The sequence below is a fragment of the Clinocottus analis genome, unplaced genomic scaffold (assembly GCF_023055335.1).
Source record: "Clinocottus analis isolate CAN_PGR_092001 unplaced genomic scaffold, fCliAna1.0.p SCAF_4, whole genome shotgun sequence".
NCBI lineage: Eukaryota > Metazoa > Chordata > Actinopteri > Perciformes > Cottidae > Clinocottus > Clinocottus analis.
The window spans coordinates 16,548,048-16,569,784 of record NW_027176153.1 but is presented as its reverse complement, the minus strand read 5'-3'; the positions used below and the strand labels follow the sequence as shown (position 1 = coordinate 16,569,784).

General features: G+C 42.8%; 1 protein-coding gene across 2 annotated transcripts in view; it reads right to left on the bottom strand.

Annotated features, from left to right (window-relative positions):
* Positions 1-2,160: 2,160 nt before the first annotated feature.
* The window catches only part of znf385a (zinc finger protein 385A), a 50,266-nt gene continuing 30,689 nt past the window's right edge, over positions 2,161-21,737 (bottom strand). For both annotated transcript variants that reach the window (XM_068598201.1, XM_068598202.1), the window contains 6 exons: positions 20,435-20,545; positions 15,450-15,624; positions 9,559-9,942; positions 6,266-6,450; positions 5,883-5,975; positions 2,161-5,548 (listed from right to left, as the gene is read on the bottom strand). In XM_068598201.1, coding sequence (XP_068454302.1) covers positions 5,264-5,548; positions 5,883-5,975; positions 6,266-6,450; positions 9,559-9,942; positions 15,450-15,624; positions 20,435-20,545 — 1,233 coding nt within the window. In that variant the 3' untranslated portion in view covers positions 2,161-5,263. The remainder of the gene's footprint in view (positions 5,549-5,882; positions 5,976-6,265; positions 6,451-9,558; positions 9,943-15,449; positions 15,625-20,434; positions 20,546-21,737) is intronic.

The window sequence follows — 21,737 nt, the reverse complement described above, 5'->3', positions numbered from 1 at the left end:
ATTCTTGCCTGCAAATCAATACCAAAGATAAGATAAGATAAGTCTAATATCTTCCCCTTGGATGTGTTATGAAAAAAGTAAAGTGTGAAAGAGCCAGCGGGGAGATGGAAAGGGAGACCGCAGAACATGCCCTCTCCTCTCAGGTGCAGACATCCTTTTAGAGAAAAGTGCTGGTACGCATCTCTACCTCTTCAGATTCCATTTGAAGATCCTTGTCTGAACATCGCACGAGACATTGCCACATCTCGATGCATGGAGCTCTCAGGAGATGAGCTGTCTTCTAGTACAAAATCAGGTCCATGCTATTATGCTTTTGCTTTCAGCAATGGTGGTGTATAGACATGAAAAGGGTCGGGGGGGACACAGATGTGTTGTTCTGAAAAAAAAACAATCAAATAAATGGCAATCTTGCATAATAAGTTGCCGTGATAAAAAAATACACATTCAACATTACAAGAACAATTATTTTTATAAGAATAAGGTTAAGAAAATAACACAAAAGACAGTGTGATATTTATCTATTCGTGGTTCGATTATGTTAGAAGACTTTCTTCACATTATTTTCAAACAACACAACTGTAAATTATCAAAGTGTTGATGTCTAAGAAATATTCTCAATTATCTCACCATATAAATATGTTTTTCGCTCAACAACATTATGGTCACAAATGTCCAAGCAATTGTGTAAATAAAAACTTTGAAAACATAAACATCAACTTAAAAGAAAATACTGTACACATCTCGGCAGTGTTAGATGTGTAAATGCATGAGACTGCAGCATGTCAGATAAAACCACACCAACTGAAAATCCATCTCTGAGTATAAATTATTTTTTCTTAAAGGTGCTGCAGAAATCATATGGATCATTTAGTTTTAAAATGTCTTTGTTCAGTGTGGCAGAAAGTCTATAGAAATCAGTCCAATCTGCTCATGCCTTTTCTCTGCCACATGCCTTTGTTCTTTACATATTCTCACGGAGCAGAAACGGCAGCTTATACGACGTACTATACATTTAGAACAATAGGTGCTTCTGCTTATCGGTCGTATGAGTAGGCCTATTGACCTTGGCCATTCGTCTTCTTTATTGCATCCAAATTACTCTAAGTTTACACATGGCTGTGTGAATATTTTTGACTGCTTGTACTTTGCAGAATGAGCTATGTTCCTTCTTTCAAGTGGCTTTGCTTCCCATTCACGACAGTAGGACCATCTAGTGGCGGAGTTGTGTAGTGTTACAAGATGTAGAGAACCTCTGGCTTTGGGAATGCTTAAAAATATCAAACAGGGGACCAACATGAGGGCCTTCATATGGGAAATCAGCCGCGCTCTTCAGAAAGCACAATGCTGCTATTCGTCAGTACAATGCAGCACCAGTTAGCTCCTGTTAGCTCCATCTGCTGCTCACAAATATGCTTAAGCTCCTGTTTCTGATGGATGCTTTCCAAACGCAAGTTGCATGGTCATATACTCTAATGGAACAAATGCAATATGGTTAAAATGTTGTACATTTTTGTGTAAAGATTCAGTTTACAGTATTACATTTATTAGGGAAAACTGTTTTGCGATAATGTCTGATTTTGTGTTGCCTTTAATGTTCAGTTTCTATGTTTTGTCCAACTGTGACCAATGACTTAGCCATTAAGTGATCATGTTAGGCTGAACTATGGGGAAATGTAAATAAATTATGCAAAAATACATTAAGAATATTTCTCTTTAGAACAAGCAGACAGTGACAATAGCTTAACCTTGGAGGACACCTCGAGGGGCTGTGTCAGACCTGCATGTATTGATGATGATAAACTATAATGAATCATAGAAAAACTCACTTGCTTAATTTAGAGTGGCAATGCTGATCGACATGGAAAACCTGCATTTACAGTATTTAACTATTCTAAAAACAAAATTCACATGTCAGTTATTCCCTGTCAACAGATTGAATGCAATAATTCTCTCCTGATGTAATTTTATAATTAATTTTGTAAAATCTGTTTTAGGGTGGATTTTCTCTTGAAACATTACCAGGATTTTGATGAAAGGAAATATCCTCCAGGTATTAAATGCATGACAGACAATTAGAGTTGTTTCTTTATGAATTATGACAGTTGAAAGAAGATGTTGTGGACCACACAATTGATTCATACAAAACTACAAAGATCTTGGTTTCATTTAATGATTTATTGACATTTACTTTTTTTCCCACCATGGTTTCTCTTGATACCAATACTATTTACCATAAAGTTTCTTTTTCATTTAAATTACATTTATAATGATTTACTCACATACACATTTATTGTTTAATTTTCTTATTGCAATAAACAAGAGTAGCCAGAATGAGTCAGGTATTGCTACAATTCGCCATACAAACTCTTTGTCCCTTCTGACAATGAAATTCAAAAATAACTTTATTGGCAAGACAAAATTTCACCATAGCCTCTCCATCTCTCTCTTTCTCTCTCTCTCACTGCTCCGGGAGAGGCTGAGGGCAGAATAAGGCTAAGGCTATTAGCCTAAACACAGCTAACATGAAATACCTGCCCAGAAAATAGGCATCTAACATTTATTTCTCATATGTGAATCATGAAGATGAATAAGTGGGAATTACCACAGTATGAACATAGCTGTGGTGCTACTTGACTGACCGACCACGGACAAGATCACTCGACTACTTTGATTGGGTCATTGATCAAGCATTTTAGAAACCAGAATGACTGATCAATCTTCCGAAATCAAACGTGCAGGTTTCTGTCTCCAATATTTTGTTAGGCCACTTTGTAGCTCCAGGTTGCTTCTGTCTGTGATTGGTGGGAAGTAGGGGGAGAGAGCAGGTCTCAACACACACTAGAATACATGGTACGCACACCGACAGGAAGGAGAGCACAGATCCTGGAGTAGTATCTCACTCACAAAATGAACTCTGCGACGAAGGTTTTCGTTCAGCAACAAAAAGAGCACAACGGTGGGAGCTGACACCAAGCCAGCTTCTTCTGTAAGTAATGGCATTAATTCTGTTCCTCAGGATTTTCACTGAAACACATTTCTCAAAACACACAAAGAAAAAAAAATAATGTAAGAAATAAGCCTGTTGAACAACTTTAGCTTGTATCCCTTGATACCTGGTGTTGTACCCTGTTCCCCAAGCAGAGATTACCATAGTAAAAAGACCCTTTAATATGAAGGGCGGTCCCTAAACCCAGCTACTTAACTGTCTCTCCCTCTCAATCCCTTTTGAGGGCTTGTAGCCTACTCCTCATGGAAGAACTGAAAAGTCTGTTAGCTGGCGTGCTCCCAGTTTACACATGACTCCAGACAACATGTCACAACGATAACAAGTCACTCTGATAAAAATTGCTCATTGCATTGCAATATTCAGACAAAGGTAAGACATTAGAGCTCATTGCTTCTCAATGAAAGGGCACAGTGTACATCTTGTTCAGAAAAAGGTGAAAGTTTTCAAGCTGTCGAGCAAGATAGGTCTGCAGCTGCTTAGCTAGCTTGTGTGGCTCCCCGCTAAGTTCAGTTGCTCTGTTTGAATATCAGTTTGTCTGAGTCAACCTTATGCAATAAGTCCACCCATCTTCCTATCTCTTCATGGATGCAGTTATTAACATTTCCTACCTACAAAAATAGTTTTTTTTGTGTCTCCTATTTTGCTCTTATTTATGGGTGACATAAATGCAAACCAACAAACCAAACCAAACAAAAGTCTCACCAGTACTTGCATAAGAAAATAAATCATGGTACATTTCATGGCTTTCAGTTGTGAGACGGAAACTACCAGTAGAAGCCTTGAGCTGAATGTCTCGGCTCCTTGAACTGGGTGGCCTCGTCGGCTTCTGGCTTGGTTGTCACTGCAGCTCAAGATCACTTCTTCAAGAATTGATTTGGCTTTCATCGTCCTCTTTTTAATTTGTTCTCTTTGAGCGTAATGTTTGCCAGGGTTTGTGTGCCCTCTGCTATAGACTCATATGAACCTTTGTAGATTGGAAAGGTAGAGATTAGGGCACCGATGGAAGGGTTCACCCCAATGATGCAGAAGCCTGACCCTTCACGATGTTATTGAGCGGCTGCATGCAGAAACAACATAAATACATCAGTACACTGGGTCGCACCTAAAGCAAACCTCCCCACCTACACAGTGAACCAGCCTGCAAATAAAGACCAGAGAGTTGTTAGGATGTCGACCACTTTCTTGTTGATGGCTTCATGGGAACACATGTCTGAACAAATACATATGAACTATGCTCTCCAGTATTTCACATTACTGTGAGTAAAAGAACTGATTATTGCCATCTAACGATCTAAGCTAAAGATAGGGATCATGTGTACAGCAGTACAGTATGTGCAACTTCTGCCGTTTCTCACATCCTCTTTCCCCTTCTGGGGGGGACAATCTCTGATTGATATGGAGGTTGGCAGATGTGCCCTGTGGTGTAGTCTATTTTAAAACACAGATTTGTTTGGGCCTATGTGTGTGTGCATGCTGCCGGGGGTCAATTCATCCACTGACCCGTTCCAACCCTCCTCTCACCTCACTGTCTCAGGAAATGACAGCATAGTGCAATCCCCCACAGTCACTTTTCTGCTCTCTTAAACCCCCTCCCGCCATCAGACAGGTTCAGATGCTGCTACCACCTGCCCGTCTACCCAAGTCATGCTGTATCTAGCGAGGACCTAGTGTCACAAACTGAAAAGTTGCTGTCCTCCGGCACTGAAGGGGACATGTACCGTGGAGGCCGCCACAGCTACATGTGGCGCAAAGACCGATTGAAGCTGCTACCCTACTGACATAACATTATTGTCTTTGTTTTTGAGGTGCATAGGATGAGTAGAGCATGTTGAGCCGTGATGATAGGAGAAAACCAACCTGGCCTGGAATAATTATGGAACTCTAAATGTGGTTTAATGTTTCTCAAAAGATGTGCATGTGTTTCTTCTGTAGCTATTGGGGTGACCATGACAGGGCCACAGTGCAAGGGAGAGGGACAGGGGAGATGTACAAGGACGTTCAATGCATAATGAAAGTCTCATTCCATTTGCGAGTCATCAAGAAGTCTTTGAAATGGATGGACAGTGTCAGGTAAAGGGAAGAAAGACATTTCTACTACTTGCTGCTGCGCCTTTCCCTTGCATTTCTCTCAGTTCTGTCATTAAATTGTTGGATTTTTTCCCCCTATCAATTGCTGTTTGTTGATCATGTTTGTATCTTCACAGTGTGCTTTTGGAGTGGCTGCTCCTGACGGGCCGAAGTCAGAGATGTGATGTGTCAGTAAGGGGAGAAAAGGATTGGCCCGTGGGTGGTGCGGATGGGCCCGGGGGCGGGTCTCAGGATGGCGTGGCTGAGAGGAGAGCCTTGCAATAGGTGATGGTGTGGGTGGTGCGGGTGGTGCGGGAGGTGCGGAAGGTGCGGGTGGTGCCCCGGAGCTGCCGCACGGAGAGCCAGCTGGTTCGAGGAAGCTGCGGCGGCCATTGCTGCAGCAACAGCCAAGGGGTTGTGCAAGAGCCCCGCCCCCAAAGCTTTGGTAAGATCCTTGGAGAAGCTCAATGAAGACTGCAAACAGAAGGGGGTGCAGAAAGAGACACGAGGCATAAAATGATTGGTTCCAGAAGAAAGAACACACGGAGGGGAAACGGATACAAAATTCCCTTTTGAGACTTCGGATGTATTATAGTGGAGAGTTTTCTGCCCAATTGGATCAAACATTTTCGGGAAGCGGACACAGCCAAAAGCAAAACAACTGGTTTTGTAGGGCTCAAATAACCTTGCTCTAACCACTCCAAGGACTTACAGACCTCATGTTCTCGATTATCAATGTCTATCTGATCTTTTGATCTCTGCTTTGACGAGTGGAGTCAGAATTCGACAGTGAAACTTGAAAGGTTACCGTCAGATCAGCTCCCCTGTGCTTCTTGTGTCGGCTGAGGAGGGGGTTAGGCTTGCCCGCCATGCCGTCCCGGTGCCTTCGACTTGATATGTGCTGAAAAAAAGGAACACGACTTATTCTCACTTCCCCTAAGTGGAAATATTTGCCGATTGCCATATGTAAAATTCAAATATAGACTCTAGATCATTTTGAGGCGCTTTATAATTAGCTCCAATGAAAAGAGAATTACAAAAGTGCTTACAAAAGGCTTATTGTATGAAAAAGTAGACTTAAGACTTTAAAAAAAAATAGCCAGTTATATTGTATCTAAGTATTCTACTATAAACTATTACCTCCAATTAATTTCGTTGGATAACAATACATGCATCATTTCTTCCTCCTACCTGTTTGAGTTGCAGTTCAGAGTTGACCCGCACATTGCAGATCTCACAGTGGAAGGTTCGTTCCTGAGTGTTGGGGTCCACCGGCCCCCCTCCCTGCTCTCCAATAGGCTTGGGGCCAAGGCGAGGATACGCCTTGATGGGGCCCAGCCCGCTCCGTGCCTCCAGTATAGTTTTGTGTTTTGTACCTGCAGGCAGACAGACACACAGAAGGAAAAACACAGGTCAGCAATGCTATAATGCAAGATGAAATTACATATTTAGAAGCTAATAGAATAGAATGAAATAATACAGTGGAGATGCATCACTATTTATAACACAGGAGTCATGCCGCTTTCACTTGTCTGAAGTAAAATGAGTCTGGACAGCATTTCTCTGAAACTACTAACAATGATTTAGAAACTGTGATGTGACGAATATCCCTGCATGAAAGAAATTATTATTATTATTAATTCTCCGATAATTTACCACATATGCACAACGTAGAGAGCGTGTTGCTGAATAAAGTTGTAGTGGTAAGTTTTCCCCACTAGAGGGCGGCAGTCAAACAGCTGTGCAGTTGGAAGAGGAACTCAAAGCCCTCGAATGTTAATATTACAGTCGAAGGTTGATATTGTTTGATCAGTGCAGTGGGTATGATACAGTGTGCACTGTAGTGAATTACACTACCACTTGTGCCAACATCAATAACGACTCTGGACTACGGAACCCTCACTGTGTACATCAATAATTTAGACTGTAAATGTCAAAACTTTGAAATGTAAGGCCAAGTTATTATGAGAAGCAGGTTTGTCTGGTCTGTGGATGGATTTGACGTCAGACATTGGCTGCCCTGAACATGACTGTACTGTTTGACAAAATGGATATTTGATACAATACATCTAGTATCTTCACAAGTTATAAAGCTGCAGCTCTGTCTTTCGTCATCATGGGATACTGGATTCTGAATGAGACTGTGAGACGCTCCATCCATACTGCTGAGCAATTACAAAGGGATTTGTTTCATTGCAGATGGGAGTGTTGCATTGGACACATTCCAATTATATTAAAAACAAAACAGATGTGGATCTTAGCAATCCTAAATACATAGACACATGTAAACTCAGACCTGTTAATGGTCTAATCCAGAGTCCACCCAACGTCCTGCTATTAATCCAATCATGATCAGCAATTAGAACAAGACATTCTGCCAGATGTTCAATAAAAGATGTCCACTTGCACATGAAAGTAATTTAAAAGATAATCCAATCTGATACAGAGTCAAAGTTACAGAAGACAGAGAAATGGTTGGGGTGTTGTGGCTGAGGGGCTCCACAGGGGAGGAGGGGCTGGAATGACAGATTTTGCTCGTGGCCAGAAAATGTGCTCTTGGGCTGTCTGTTTTTTCCTTTGTTCTATTTTGGTCTGGCGATGGATGGCCCAGTAGATTTGTTGTCTCATCGTGTAAACCAACATACACGGCACATTTGAAAATACATAGGCAATGGGTCCACAGGAAACTGTATAAATAACATACATCTTTTCTTCTTCTTTTTTTTTGCAGTTCCTTCTCACACAGACTGCCACGCACGCTGCTCATGTCTGCATGACATATGCTTTTATTTTTAAACCCCACTAACATGCGCAGTTTTCATTTTGAGAATGAGTGAGAGTGATTGTTTCCAGATTGTTTCAACTCAATAGGCATTCACGGTTTGAATTTTGGAGCCAACTATTTGATAGCAGGCTGTGGCCCCTGTCCGTTTAGAAGCTGTAGTATACTGTGTGTGTGTGATCTTTTTTCATACCGACATGTGTATGAATGTACATCGTAAACATGCTGGCAGACAAATGTACAGTAACACACATTTATTGTTGTGTTGTTGGACTGATAATTAAATAGCGCTAGATAAAGCCAGAACTTCAAAATCCTTCCAGAGGTTAATCGAACTATAATGATTAGTGAGATTGCTATTTTATTGACTCATACTTCATCCAACCTCAATAGATATTTGTTGGCTGCTTTCATGTCTGGCTGATCTGGCTGCACCAAACATTATTCAAGGGAAATGGAATACAGTTACACTGATGTAGTGTCAGTCCCTCATCGTCTGTTGTGTCTCTGTAGTTTTTCTTATGTGTAGGAGAGTGTATCAATAATACAGAGTGAAGGTCGGTGCTCACAGGGACACATCGTCACATGGAGAGACAAATTGGAAGTGCATAACGGATTAAAGCAGGCAGCGGGCTCCTCGAGGGTATTTGGCAAACATGTTGTCAGGTGGGGAAGTTGTCTGACAGCACGTTGGAGCTGGTGTTGTGTTGAGCTCAGCCACAAAACATTGTTTTTCTCTTATTCCCTCATGCAGTTACCACCCTCCTCTGAAACTTTTTAAAGTGGATTAAGGCTTCAGGCTATGAGGAACAGTTTGTGTGCTGCGTGCTGCAAATGACAAGACGAATCATGAAAGTTGAAATGTTTTTCTTCTAAATAGTCATGTCTTATGTGAGTGAAGAACATTGTGTGTGTGTGTGTGTGTGTATGTGTGCATTAGCCGAGTGCTGCATGAGAGAGCATAGTGCACGCATGCAAACACGCACACGCTCACACGCACGCATACCCACACGCACACACACACACACACACACAGGTGAGGCACCTTGACAGAGCTCCTAAAACCAGTCAATCAGTGCTCGGTTACATAGGTTGAGCCAGGCAGTATCAAGCAGATCAGTTGTCTGCTGATCAGGAGTCTCTGCTGGGGGCAGCCAGGTCGATAACTGAGATGGTAGCACTTACAGTAAGGGTGGCCAAAAGTGTTATTCTGAATAGAGAATGTACTTGTTATTATTATTATTGGCACATGGTGTAATATTTATATATATATATATATATATATATATATATATTAATAATTTCAAAGCTGTTAAAAGTTTCTTCACTTTGGGGTTTTCTCTGAGTCTACTAATGTATTCACATAACAAATATTTCACTTTTTTTTTTTTTTTACTTTGAGAGCATTTCTTCAATTCCATTTTATAATTCATGAAGTTGCTACAGGGATCTTTCTTGGCAAATATTCCACTTGCACCGTATGTGACACATTTTGTTTCCAGCAGCAGTAGTGTGGTTTGATTAAACCAACCATAACTGGAAATACAAGGGAGAAAGCTACGAGCTAAAAGCTCATATTTCATCAACAGAAGATCCAAGAAAGTCGCAGTTAATTCCACATGGTTTGATTGCCAGTAAATTTCTGGAATGTGCAGAAGCGCTACAGTCATTTCAGCACACCATAGCTCACAGATTAACACACCTTTGTTGTGGGCCTCCAGCTGGGACAAGGAATTGACAGCCACTTTGCACAGTGAGCAGTACAGCAGCTTCTTGGCCTTGTCCTCCTCCGTCTCTGGATTGGACGGGCTGGAGGCCGTGGTGCCGGCGGCTCCTGAAACAGGGGGTCCAGACCCGGACTGCTCAGAGCTGGCACTGCCAGTGCTGCAGCCTGGGGAGGATGAAGAAGGGGGGTTCAGGAGAGGAGTGGGGGAGGGCAGGAGGGGGTACACCGAGGCCATGGGGGAGTCCATGTTGGTATCCATGGGGCAGTCCATGGGGGAGTCCATGGGTGGGGTGGTAAGAGGTTGAAGGGGCCCCGGGGCTAGCAGGGACCCGTTTAAATGTGACAGAGGCTGAGTTTCGTCTGAAAATAACAAAGAGAGAAACAAAGAGAGAGAAATAGAATAAATGTCAAATGCAGTGCAAAGAAAAATGAAATAACTGATGCTGTGGTCTAAAAAGTACATAACTCAAACAATAAAGTGTTTTACTATTGACTTCATAGTCTTAAAACTCAGCAGTGAAGCAAATTCCCTGGGTCATAAACTCTCTGCGAGGTTAAACTCCATCGCTTACCACACCCAACTGAGAGTGGATCAGACAAACCAACATAAACTACTTGCAGACGGAAGTTATTTTTATTTCCTATACTGTTTATAGGAGATAATTGGTTAAAAAGAGGTCCTTTTTATCAAAGTAACATATAAAGTGGATCAGAGGAGAAAAAAAACCTGTATGTCCCATATGTGTCGAGGCTCGAGCATGTGTTTAATATGTTTTTTGGCTTTTTGAAGTTTTCGAGCCAATCTTTCACTGATGTGGTCTCATCTTCTAGAAATGGAGACCCCGGCTTGTGCACATTTGGACTCGCTCTCGGCTGACTCTCCTTCTGCTCTCTCTTTGTAGTTTTAATTTCTTATTGTTGCATGTGTTAGATTGTGTGAGGCTACTCTTTTCTTCTTCTTTTTTTTTGGATACATGCTTATACATACATTGGCAGACACATGTTTCTGGTCAGCCACTCCCACAGGCAATAACTCCGGTATTCTCTAAGCAATGGGTGTTGGCTGAAAAAAGACCCCCTAAATTTGGGTGGGGTATTCAGAACTCCCCCTCCTTCCGCGGGGACTAGCAGACTCTTCTCCAAACTCGGCAGGATGTGCTGTAGCGTAGAGGACAGGCAATGGAAACCCCCCTGGATTATGATATTAAAGGGATAACATGGAGTATTTCTGGGAAGAAAACAAATATTGACTTAAATCTCCATGTGCTTTGTTCCTCTGTCACATGGCAGAGTTCATAGGGGTTGTGATATATTTATGTTTTTGTCCCACCCTGTGAGTCTTATGTGGCCATATGATCATCTGTGTGATGTTTAGTTGCTCTGGCGACTCCATTGCATCGTTTCCGCTGAAGATGCCATTGTGAGTGCTTTCCATTTCATTGCCATCCAAGATCAAATCTCCCGTTTATTACATATTGGAAGTTTCCAGCGGCAAAGCTGCTGGATGCACAGAGAGCTTCAAACACATGTTTAATTTAAAAAAAAAATAGACTACATCATAGTCTGACTCTATCTGACATTTAGGAGTCCATGAACCAGGTGCAGTGTGAGGTTAAGTGATCTTTGGAGAGTTCTGTGAATCATAATGTGTTTACTTTGCCACAAGCTGCCTGAGCTGGTTATGTTGATCGCAGAGAGTGTACTTGCCTGTGTGTAGGAAGACAAAATGATAGAGAAGCTGATCGTTCTTACCATTATTGTTGATACATTTCACTCACACACAGGCACGTAGGCACATGCACATTACTTTATTACAATGCAGACAACCAAACCCAGAATCCAGTGGCCAGAACATGTGGTCTGTGTTAAAGTCAAGTGGGGAGGGGTGGACATGTTTTGGCCAAATAGTAATGAGGGTTTCACGATCCATGATGTCCCGGAGGTCTGCCTTACGAAACCATCACACCCAGTCACTGTTTCACATCATACCAGACTGAATGCCTTCTACACTCATCCCCTTTGAACAAGTTCAGCTTGAGGCTAAACCCTCAGGGCCCCCGTAGCCACGATAATTCACTCTGTCTCAGCAGCTCAAAATTCCAAATCTCACTGAGCAGCAAAATATTTTTCTGTCATGTTTACAGACTAAAATAGAAATCATAAAGAGTTGAATTCTAGATTTGCTACTCTCTAAGAATAGCTGAGAAAAATGCTATTTTTTAGTCAAAGTTTGTAAAATTACAGAAACTAGGGATATGCTTTAAGCCTAATTAAACAATGATAAGGCAGTTAGCTGACCTTCTTCCCTGATAGTGGGCCTCATTGCCAAACAGAAGAAGCATTATTCACTGGGAGGGGTCAGCAGAGGGAGATAACTCAATCCAGATGCTTACACTATAATCTGGTGTGTCTGCATTGCCTAAATCCACCTCAGGAAATTAAAGCTATGTATAGTATGCACTCCATGGGGAGAGGTTTTGTTGATAAAGCCGTGGGATTCAATACAAATTCAGACCAAACCACTTCCGTCATTCGCAGCCAGAGTCAAAGTTCATCCTGAATGTTTGAGTGTGAAATGAACTCTGCGATAACAAAAAACCCGTCTGATTGTGGAAAGCAGTATATAAGGAGTGTCTATGTAAGCAAATGTTCCTTATTGTGAAAAAATATGTAAGTGATCCTGATGAGGTGGGAACCCAATAACGAGTAAGTCTTTTGTTGTGATATAAAATGTAAAAGTTAAAAGCAGAACAACAGAGTTACTGCTATACATCCTGGGTGTAGGTGGACTGTGTGTGTGTGTGTGTGTGTGTGTGTGTGTGTGTGTGTGTGTGTGTGTGTGTGTCTCCATTCTTAATGATTAACGAGCTAAGAAACTCAATGCTAGTCCAACGAGAACCGAGCCTCATTCATAATGCAGTTGGGTGCCTTTTTTCAGTCTGGCCTCCATCCGAACTCTCTGAGTCACACACACACACACACACACACACACACACACACACACGTGCGCGCGCACACACCCACACACACACACACACACGCACACACACACACACACACACACTGTGTAGTAGATGCTTTTGTTGATTACCTTAGGTTGATTTAATCAAATAGCTCACTTCAGAGAAAAACATGTAAACTTGTGGATTCCCTGAAATTTCCAAGACTGACAACAAACATAAATGGAACATGAAAAGCACCTCAGCTCTGTGTAACTCTATAAGACAGTCACCTCATAGCCATGCAACCCAAGCCCTCACATGAAAGTCATCTGTTTAATTGACCTTGGGTGTTTGTGTGCCTGCATGTGTTTGTGTGGACTAAAGAGTGGCGTACTATCAGTGTGGTTTTAACAGGGTCCTTCATTAGAGTGGGAAGTAAACAGCTGCCTATCCGTTGCTCAGCCAAACCTTCAGCTCAGCAAGCCAAATTCCCTGAAGCCAAAGGCCTTCTCTTTGAGGGGAACTTTGACCGCGAACCCTTTGAGGGCTATAAAACCTGTGACCTGATCTAATAGCCGTGAGGTTAAGGAAGCATAAGCACTGACCTTTCACTGTTTTAGCCTTCAGCAAGGTCTCAGTGTGTCCTGATTAAAGTCATCACTGCTGACTGCATTTGATACGTAATGAGAAGTGATGTTTTCATAAGGTCATCAAACCAATGCTAGACTCTGCTGCAACAGTACCATACTGTTTCAACAGACCATTCATAGGAAAAATGACACAACAACAACAAAAAAAAGGCTTTTGTGTTGTGGGAGATTTGCACTGTGGGAAATCTTTTCCTCGTCCTTCCATCTGCGCGCTTGCATGAGCCTGCCCACAATGTTTGTGTCTGTGTGTATATGTGTTTGCATGCATTATGCATATACGTCCCATGTGTCTTTGTCAGTTTTAGCGTAACTGCCTCATAGTGACCCATTTTAGTGTCTACAAGCCAAACCACAGTGTCCGTCCTACAGACGCTGCTTTCCCAGTTGGGGCCATGAACAGCTGCCTGAGATCTGTTCCCCTAATATTAAGAAGTGGGACAGGATCACACTGAGGACATGCGCGCACACACACACAGTCCACACTCACGCCGGCCGACCAGGAAAAGACAAGCTTCCAGGGTCACGAGAAGGAGGCTTGGATGGAAAAAGGCATTCTTTCTCATGTTGCTACTTTCAGAGTTTGGTCATGGCAAGCTTGTTTTGGCTCCTCATGGTTTTGGAGCTCGCCCCGGGAATTCTCACTAATGGCGACAGGCCTGGGGCTGATCTCAGATCCCCCATTGAAAGGGGAGTGAAAAGGTCTGGCCCTCTTACTACTCTGGGATCGGCATTAATAAAATCTTACATTTTATTTTCATGCGTAAGAAGACAGTGATTTGCTAAGGTCTGTGCTCAAGAATGGTGTTGTATTTTGACTTTGATTGGACCTGAATTTCATCTTTTACTTCTTTGTATTTGCTCTTTACATCCCTGACAATAAAGTGGAAATGTCTGGTAAACAGTCAGTTACAGACACCTGTTGTAAATGTCACCAAAACATAGTCAATCTATTCATTGCCTTGTGTTTGATCAAGGAGAGAGTAGTGACAATGAGGGAATGGAAAACTCTGGGTGGATAAAGTTGAAGGGCGAAGGCACACGGCAACCAATTGTCGCTTCAAATAGGAAGATGAGAACGTCAGGGAGAGAGAACGTAAGACTGACACAACAGAGTCAGGGCGAAAAAGATACGGCTAAAGAAAGCGCTTGCAACTCCTCGGCCATACCCTTTATCCTTACCAACTAATGGAGGGAGTCTTCAAAAATTACTCTTGATTAAAGTCTGATAAGCTGCTGTCTCTGTCCTTTCAGATGCTGGCTTTGATTCTGGTCAAACTCTTTCACAATGGTGTCATCTTTATTTTCCTCAATGAGTCTTAGCACTCATTACCATCCCGCTGAGCTCAGGCAGCATGGTCTATTTCGACTCTCTGGCAAATTGCTCTTGCACTACTCAAAAAGTCACAGCAAACAGACACACAAACTTATGCACACCACAGTGGGGACCCTTGAAAAGTTGCCAAGAAACCAACGTGTGACCGTATGCCAACTCACCTGCTCCCGGTCTCGATGGATAGGCCCCAAACCAGTTTAACATTGCACAGCCGAACACAGCATTGCTGTGGTTAGACTGGACTAATGCAGGGGCTTGTGTGGGGTGGTGTAATGATGCCTCTATAAAACTGTCACTCATAAAGTTTGGCTTGGTTAGTCTAGTCCTCTCTGTGCGCTGTCGGCCTGTCAAGATCAATCAGAGACATCATTTTTGTGCTAAACTAAACTAAAACAAAAGTAAGTATTAATTACATACTTGTGAACCTTGCTGGAAAATAGGGTCAGACGTGTTCTGTATTTCCCTTCAGTTATCTGATCAGAGGCTGTTTTCATCATTAGCATTAGCCAGATTTGTACTAACTGTATCTGCATTCAGACTGACTTGGATTGAAGGAACACATTCCTTCATTTGGGTCCCACTTTGAAAGTATTCTCATTTGAAATTTCACTTAAACTCATCATTATAAATTAGTTACCTTACATGAAAGAATATGAGTACATATGTGAGACTACTGTCAGTGCAAATGGTTTCTTGGGCTTGTGTGACTGTGTTGGTCATAAGCTCTACTGCAACCGCCTTGGGCCACACACACAGCGGAGGAGCTCTCAAGAAGAACAACGCAGTGCAAAGCCAATTCGATTAGATGCCTTTGTTATTTTTGCATATTTTCCATTCCATATTACAACAAAACCATAAGGCTCCAAACATCCTGCTTAGACTGAAATGATTATTTTGGCAAACTTTTCTGTTTCTAGTTGTAATAATTTTCTGCTGTCTCACCCGTTTTGTTTTGCATGTTGTCGAGGACCGTGCTGAGGGCGATGGGCGGAGACGGGGAGGAGGTGGGGGGCACAGTATGAGGCTTGTCCCCCTCCTGAGGGCGACTCTTAGAAGTCTCAATGCCTTTCACTCTTCTGGCATGCCGGTTTCCTTTGTAATGGGCTTCTGCCTGACTCTGGAGGAGAAGACAGACAAAGAAAACATGTTCATGTTGAAAGTAAAGAATGCCAACAGGTGAATAAAACATTGCGGGCTTGATTGAATACAATGTGACACCTGCACACACATGCGCTTGCCATTATGATTGCATGTTATGCGATAGGCCCTATACTCTGAGCCAGACAGCAGGCAGCTTTACGGTGGATGAATACATGGATAACACGCTTGGGAACAAAAAGATGCAGTGATGAGATATTTGAGGCCTAGACATGTCTGCCCCCCTTGTCCCTTAGTCATCTTATTGTCAGACTCAATAAACCGCATGATAATTTATTGTTAATTCAAACGGTACATCTGTTTCTGGATCACCCATTTGTCTATTTTGGCCATATTTGCTCAGCTTAAAGTTTTAACATAGTAGAGATAATCTGCAGTCTAAACATCTACATACATCCTGACAGATCTTGGCTCCAGCATTCATTACTGCAGCCCTGATGACAGACATGCCAGAGAGGTGAACTGGGGGTCAGTGAGATGTCACACTATCTACCCTCCTATACCACACACACTCATTATTAAAGTACATATTATCAGTGGGATGCTGGCATACGTGGGCCCTTAGTACAACATAAATACTGTGATTGCCTTCAGCTGCTCACTGAACCAGCTCAGGCTCTTGTACAATATATGCATGCAACCAGGCAGCCAAGACCCTGTCTGTAATATTGTAGAAGAGACAGCATAGACCCTGAGTCTGGAGGTTTTCAGGAACTGGAGATCCTCCTGCATTCCAGCAAAGAAAAGAAATGGTGCAGAGATCTATCACAGAAGGCAGTTTGGCTAATCTCATGATGAAAGGCTAGCTACTGGCTAATGTGTTTGTTTCAGAGGGTAAACAACTACTCATTCATCATGAGACTGCCAGGACATCAGAGGAGTCTGTCTCTATCTGTGTGTGTGTGTGTGTGTGTCTGCACAGAGGTATGTGCGTCTGGAACAACTTGGCATATGAGGTGCAAGGTTGCTATAGCTGTCGCTGCCAGTGGCCGAGCTTCCCCAGTATGGTGACTGTGAAACAAAACACACACAAATACACAGACACATTCATATAGAGGGGACACGGTGTATTCATGGAGGCCTATTTGCCATCTGTTCGCTCATTCTTTATCTCCCTTCCATCATGGTTTAAGTGTCCCTCAATTAAAATTAAATAGGCTCCTAACTGATGACACATAATATCAATGCAGCACTTGAGTCAGACAGCTCCCTGTTGTCTCCACAAGTATTTTGTCTGAGCAGATGTGTCATGTCACATTGCTAAATAACCTCTGGATCGAGGGGCCAGTGATAAAGATGATAATCAGGTCGCTATGGTACAGTTAGTTGCCAAGGAGAGACGCGCTCTTTAAGAGGGGCTGACAGCTGCCATAGGTGCTGAAAGGCTTGGCGAACTTAGGACATCACACCGACCACAGGCTCAGGGGTGAAGATATACTGGCAGAGGGCAGAGGGTGTTAAATAATGTTTTGGAAGTCCGGTTGTGTGTGTGTGTGTGTGTGCTGTATCTGTGTGCCTGGGACGTGAGCTGGCACGGTAAACCAGGAGTCAATCAGTATGCTGATTTAGTACATCACATGTTTCTTGGAAACCATGATGACAACCCGGTCTCAAGATATAGCAGACCCTCTGTAACTGTGACCTGTCAAATGGGTGTTCAGAAGGTGCTTTAGCAAAGCCTGCAGATTAAGGTGCAGAGAGCCGTGGGTGAAAGGGAGGGGGGCTGCTGACTGAGAAGTGATCTCTCAGATGAAAGATGTAATATGGGGAGATAGAAGAGTACATGGTATTGCACGGAAAAACTGCCACAGAGGCTCTCTTAAACCTCTCCCGTCAACCCAAGTGGATCAATTCCTAAGATCCTGAATGAGGAGAAGAGAAGGAGCGTGAAAGGGACGATGGAGGCAATATGGTGCACAGCCAGGCAACTACAAGACAAGGAAGGTTATGTTAGGAGCTGGAATGGGAATGATAGAAAAGACACAAATCTCAGGGAGAGGAAAAGCTGCATCACATCAGCCTGTGATGTCTGTGTTTCATTACGCAGAGGGATCTAACTGAGCAAGTGCTTTCCAGCATGACTATCATTCTGAGGGAAAGCCTGGTTGTTACAGCTGCAGCTGCAGCTCCAGATGAGTCAAAATGGGAGAAAAAAAGGAGAGGAAGTTAAAAGTGAAAGAAAATAACGGGTAGACTGGGACGATAAACAAGCAGGAAACAGAGTGAGGGGAGGCGTCAGGAAAGTAGAGAGGAAGAGGAATAGAATAATAGATATCAGCCAATAGTTGAGCTGCAGCAGCTGTGACGTTGGTCAATGCAGCGGTATAGAGCCTATGATGTCACTAATGCAGCATGCCACCAAGACTATTAGGAACCACCGTTCAACACCTCACATCACCACACAACACACGCATCACCACGCGACACAAGGACAGCGGGTTCCAAACCCCGCCCTGATCTATTCTTCCTCTCCTCTCATCCCCTCCATGTCTCCTCGCTCCCACTTTCCCAAGATGCACTGGGGCTGTCAGAGCCAGACACTAATCCATGCCCTTGACAAATGCATCTTATAATAAGTAGTGGCAGGCAATTTTAGGCATTTCCACACTGTAAATAATGTAGCATGAGAGAGGGAGACAGATAGAATGTGGGGAAGATGGTTGCAGAGAGAGAGAGAGAGAGAGAGAGAGAGAGAGAGAGAGAGAGAAAGAGAGAGAGAGAGAGAGAGAGGGAGAGAGAGAGAGATCAAATGGGGATGCATAGATGGCAAAATGATGCGTGAAATGAGGGGTGCACGGGCTGCGAGCAGGAAGGCAGAACTGGATCCTTTTGAAGACAAATACATTGGTCATGATTTCATAGTAAGCCCTGTCACTTTCTTTGACTTAAACAACCCAATCAACTCACAGATGGCAGATGAAAACTGAGAAATGGCAGCATCAAGGGCAAAAATTATTGTTCTTTCCCAAGACAGAGCCTTAGACTGAAAAGAAATGAGGTGGGGAGTTCAGCACAGGATTCTTTGAAGTGTTTCCAGCCGTATTCTTTTCAGCCATGAAGTATTAATCCCGACTTGACATTGTGTAAAAGAACAGTGTGGGTGAGGAGTCATTCTCTGGCGATGTAAAGGACAGCCTTTCTCCACTCGAGCTTAGTAGGACAGCACAGATTACACACAACCTGCTGCAAGTTTGACATTGCTGGTATACTGCAGTGTACGCTTCTTTATTCTGTACTGCGAAAGTGACAATAACAGCAGAGAGATGGTGTAGTTCTGCATATCATAATCCACATGTGTGTGTGTGTGTGTGTGTGTGTGTGTGTGTGTGTGTGTGTGTGTGTGTGTGTGTGTGTGTGTGTGTGTGTATATGTGTGATGTGTCTGGCTTTTCAGGAGCTAGAAGAAAAGACGCGGCTGCATACTGTTGCCGGTTTCATATGTTCACAAATAAACATGAGCTTCAGTGAAGAGACCAAATTCTCATGAAACCTAAACATGTATTATCATTTTATGTTTATGCGTATCACAGTTTGGGAAAGTTCTCTAGATGTGTATTGTTGTGGCAATGTTTTTATGCTGCCCAAGGCGCTCTTGAAATATAGAAAATATAGAATAATCAGTCATACTTAGAGTTTACCAAACAATGCTGTTAATGGCACTCTGTGGAAGAGGGATCTATCCATGACGTGGACAGACTGGCCAAATATCCTAGATTTATGTCAGAGAGCTTTCCGAGAGGTAAAGTACAGCCTAATGCTATTAACAATATTTATCACCCCACTCTATGCATGCTTTCCAGTTAGAAAAGCTCAACCAACATTGTGCTTGTTTTCTTCTTCTATATTTTAGGGAGAATGTGAATGCACAAATACAGTAGATTCTGGACAAATAGCTGTCATTAAAACAACAGCTGAGCAATTACTCACAGATTTACTGTATATCCTAACTTCAGCCACTAGCTGCAAGTATTTCCTTATGTAAACATCTTTGTTTCTTGTGCCTGTGAAAATACACAGCAAAGAAATCTGCAAAGAGTAGGCTTAAGATTACAACCCTGCAGCTCCCTGGCCACATGGAAACCATAATTGTAGACCTGAGGAGTATATATAGCACCGGTCCACTCCTTAATGCTGTGTATTGTGGATGTACGCCCTGGCCCTGAAGTCTGTGCCACTGAAGGGAAGCATCACAGCCAAATTATACACAGCGCACATGACATTTAGCACGATTGTTGTCATGTGACTTTCCTATTTGTCCACAGCAAGAAGAAAAGACTGAGAATGGGTTGCCAACACATAAGATACTTTCATCATTTTTGTTTTCTTTAATCAGTCATGTATACAAGTTGCCCTGGGGTGTAATGTGCCATTAAACTCCCATTATGAGTTTCAATATAAACTATTCCACATGGAAAACAAGTGGATTCTGAATAGATTCCTACTTCATGGCATGTTGAAGATCGTACTCACGCTTTTTCAATGTTGATGGTCGAAAGAGAAAATGTCTTTGAAAATGCAAGCGAACATTTATCTCCCTGCTTCTGCAGCAGCTTTGTGCTGCAGTGCTCACTTCTACTAACTCAACACCGTGTTAAAATGAATTAAATTCCAACGGGGTCTCAACTGCCAAAACACAGACCAAACAAATGTACCACATACTCTAACACCCGCTCTTGGGTGAGCACACCAGATAAAACGTCTTACAACATCATTATTTCACCTGGGAAATGCAGACATCCCGAGAGATGGAGTCATGCTATATTTGTGTACCTCTGAATTGAAGCGGATCTGGCAAACGTTACAGGAGATGACCGGCCGCTTGGTCTTGATCAGTGGAACTCCAAAGGTGTGGTTGATCACAGCTTTCTGCACCGGATCCATCTGAGAACAAAAGGGAAGAGAGAAAGAAAGAGAGACTGTGAGCTATAATTCATACTCTTCGACTACAGCCATGTGCTCCACAAGTCCCGATGCTACAAGTAAACAAGCCTGGCCACGCCGTCTACCTCGGATGGTCGAGGCCAGTGTAGTGTGGAGGGGCCTACAGTTTTTCTGTCCAAGAAACTGACTATATGCATATTCGGTGTCAATGCAATGTTTGCTGGATGTCTGTGTTTTTGTTCAGCAAACAGTGATCAACTGTCGGCTTATTGCTGCAACTGAGACACCTGTTGCATCCTAGTACCAAAAGTCAGGCTTCTGATCCTGACCAGGTTGTAGTTCGTACTGTCCCTGTGTTAATTGTTTCAGCTGCGACGTCCATCATCTACATTGTGTTAAGCACACTCGTGTAAATTTAATTGGCTCGCTTTAGGAGCTCTACAAGGGGTCGGTGGCTAAGCCGCCCACTTAAACTCTGTCCCAGACACTAAAGACTCTGCCTGCACTGATCTAAAAGGGCTCCATTGCAATTATTTCTCTGTTTGAAGCTGCATTTATCTCGTGATCATTGTTAATTGACCTTAGCATTAGTCTGGGGTCAATGACTGGTGAGGATTTCCAGCACAAAGAATTGTCTGGCACTATGTCAACAGCTAAAGCAGGTAAAAACACATCAGATTATGTGGTACTGTATGGATATGCAAGAGAAAGAAAAGTCCTTTCCTGAAGAACGCAATGGATATATGATGCTATGTGTTTTGAATTCACAAGCGACTCAGAGAATGTTCCAGACGGTCCTCCACGTCTGATACGAGCCTGTTGGTTTGGAGAGCGCTACGGACTGTAAATGACTCAATTTGGCTCACCTCTCTGTGCAATTAGGCAAATTACCAAACTTTGCCTGAAGCTGTCTTGCACCCAGAACCATAGTCTCATCTAAAAGTGAAACGGCTCAGGACTCAATTTAATATTCTTATAACTCAAGGACAAAAAAATTAAAATATCTTCACAGTGCATGTTGCTCTGCAACTCCAAGGAAACAGGGTAAACAGAGAGAGTATGAAACGGGGAGGAGACTCGAGACATTTAGCTGGGTGACACAACGTTACAGAAACACACCATCTGGAGGAGCGAATGAGTGGGAGAGAAAGATGGATTGGGACAGCTCAAGAGAGAAAGGGAGGGAGAAATG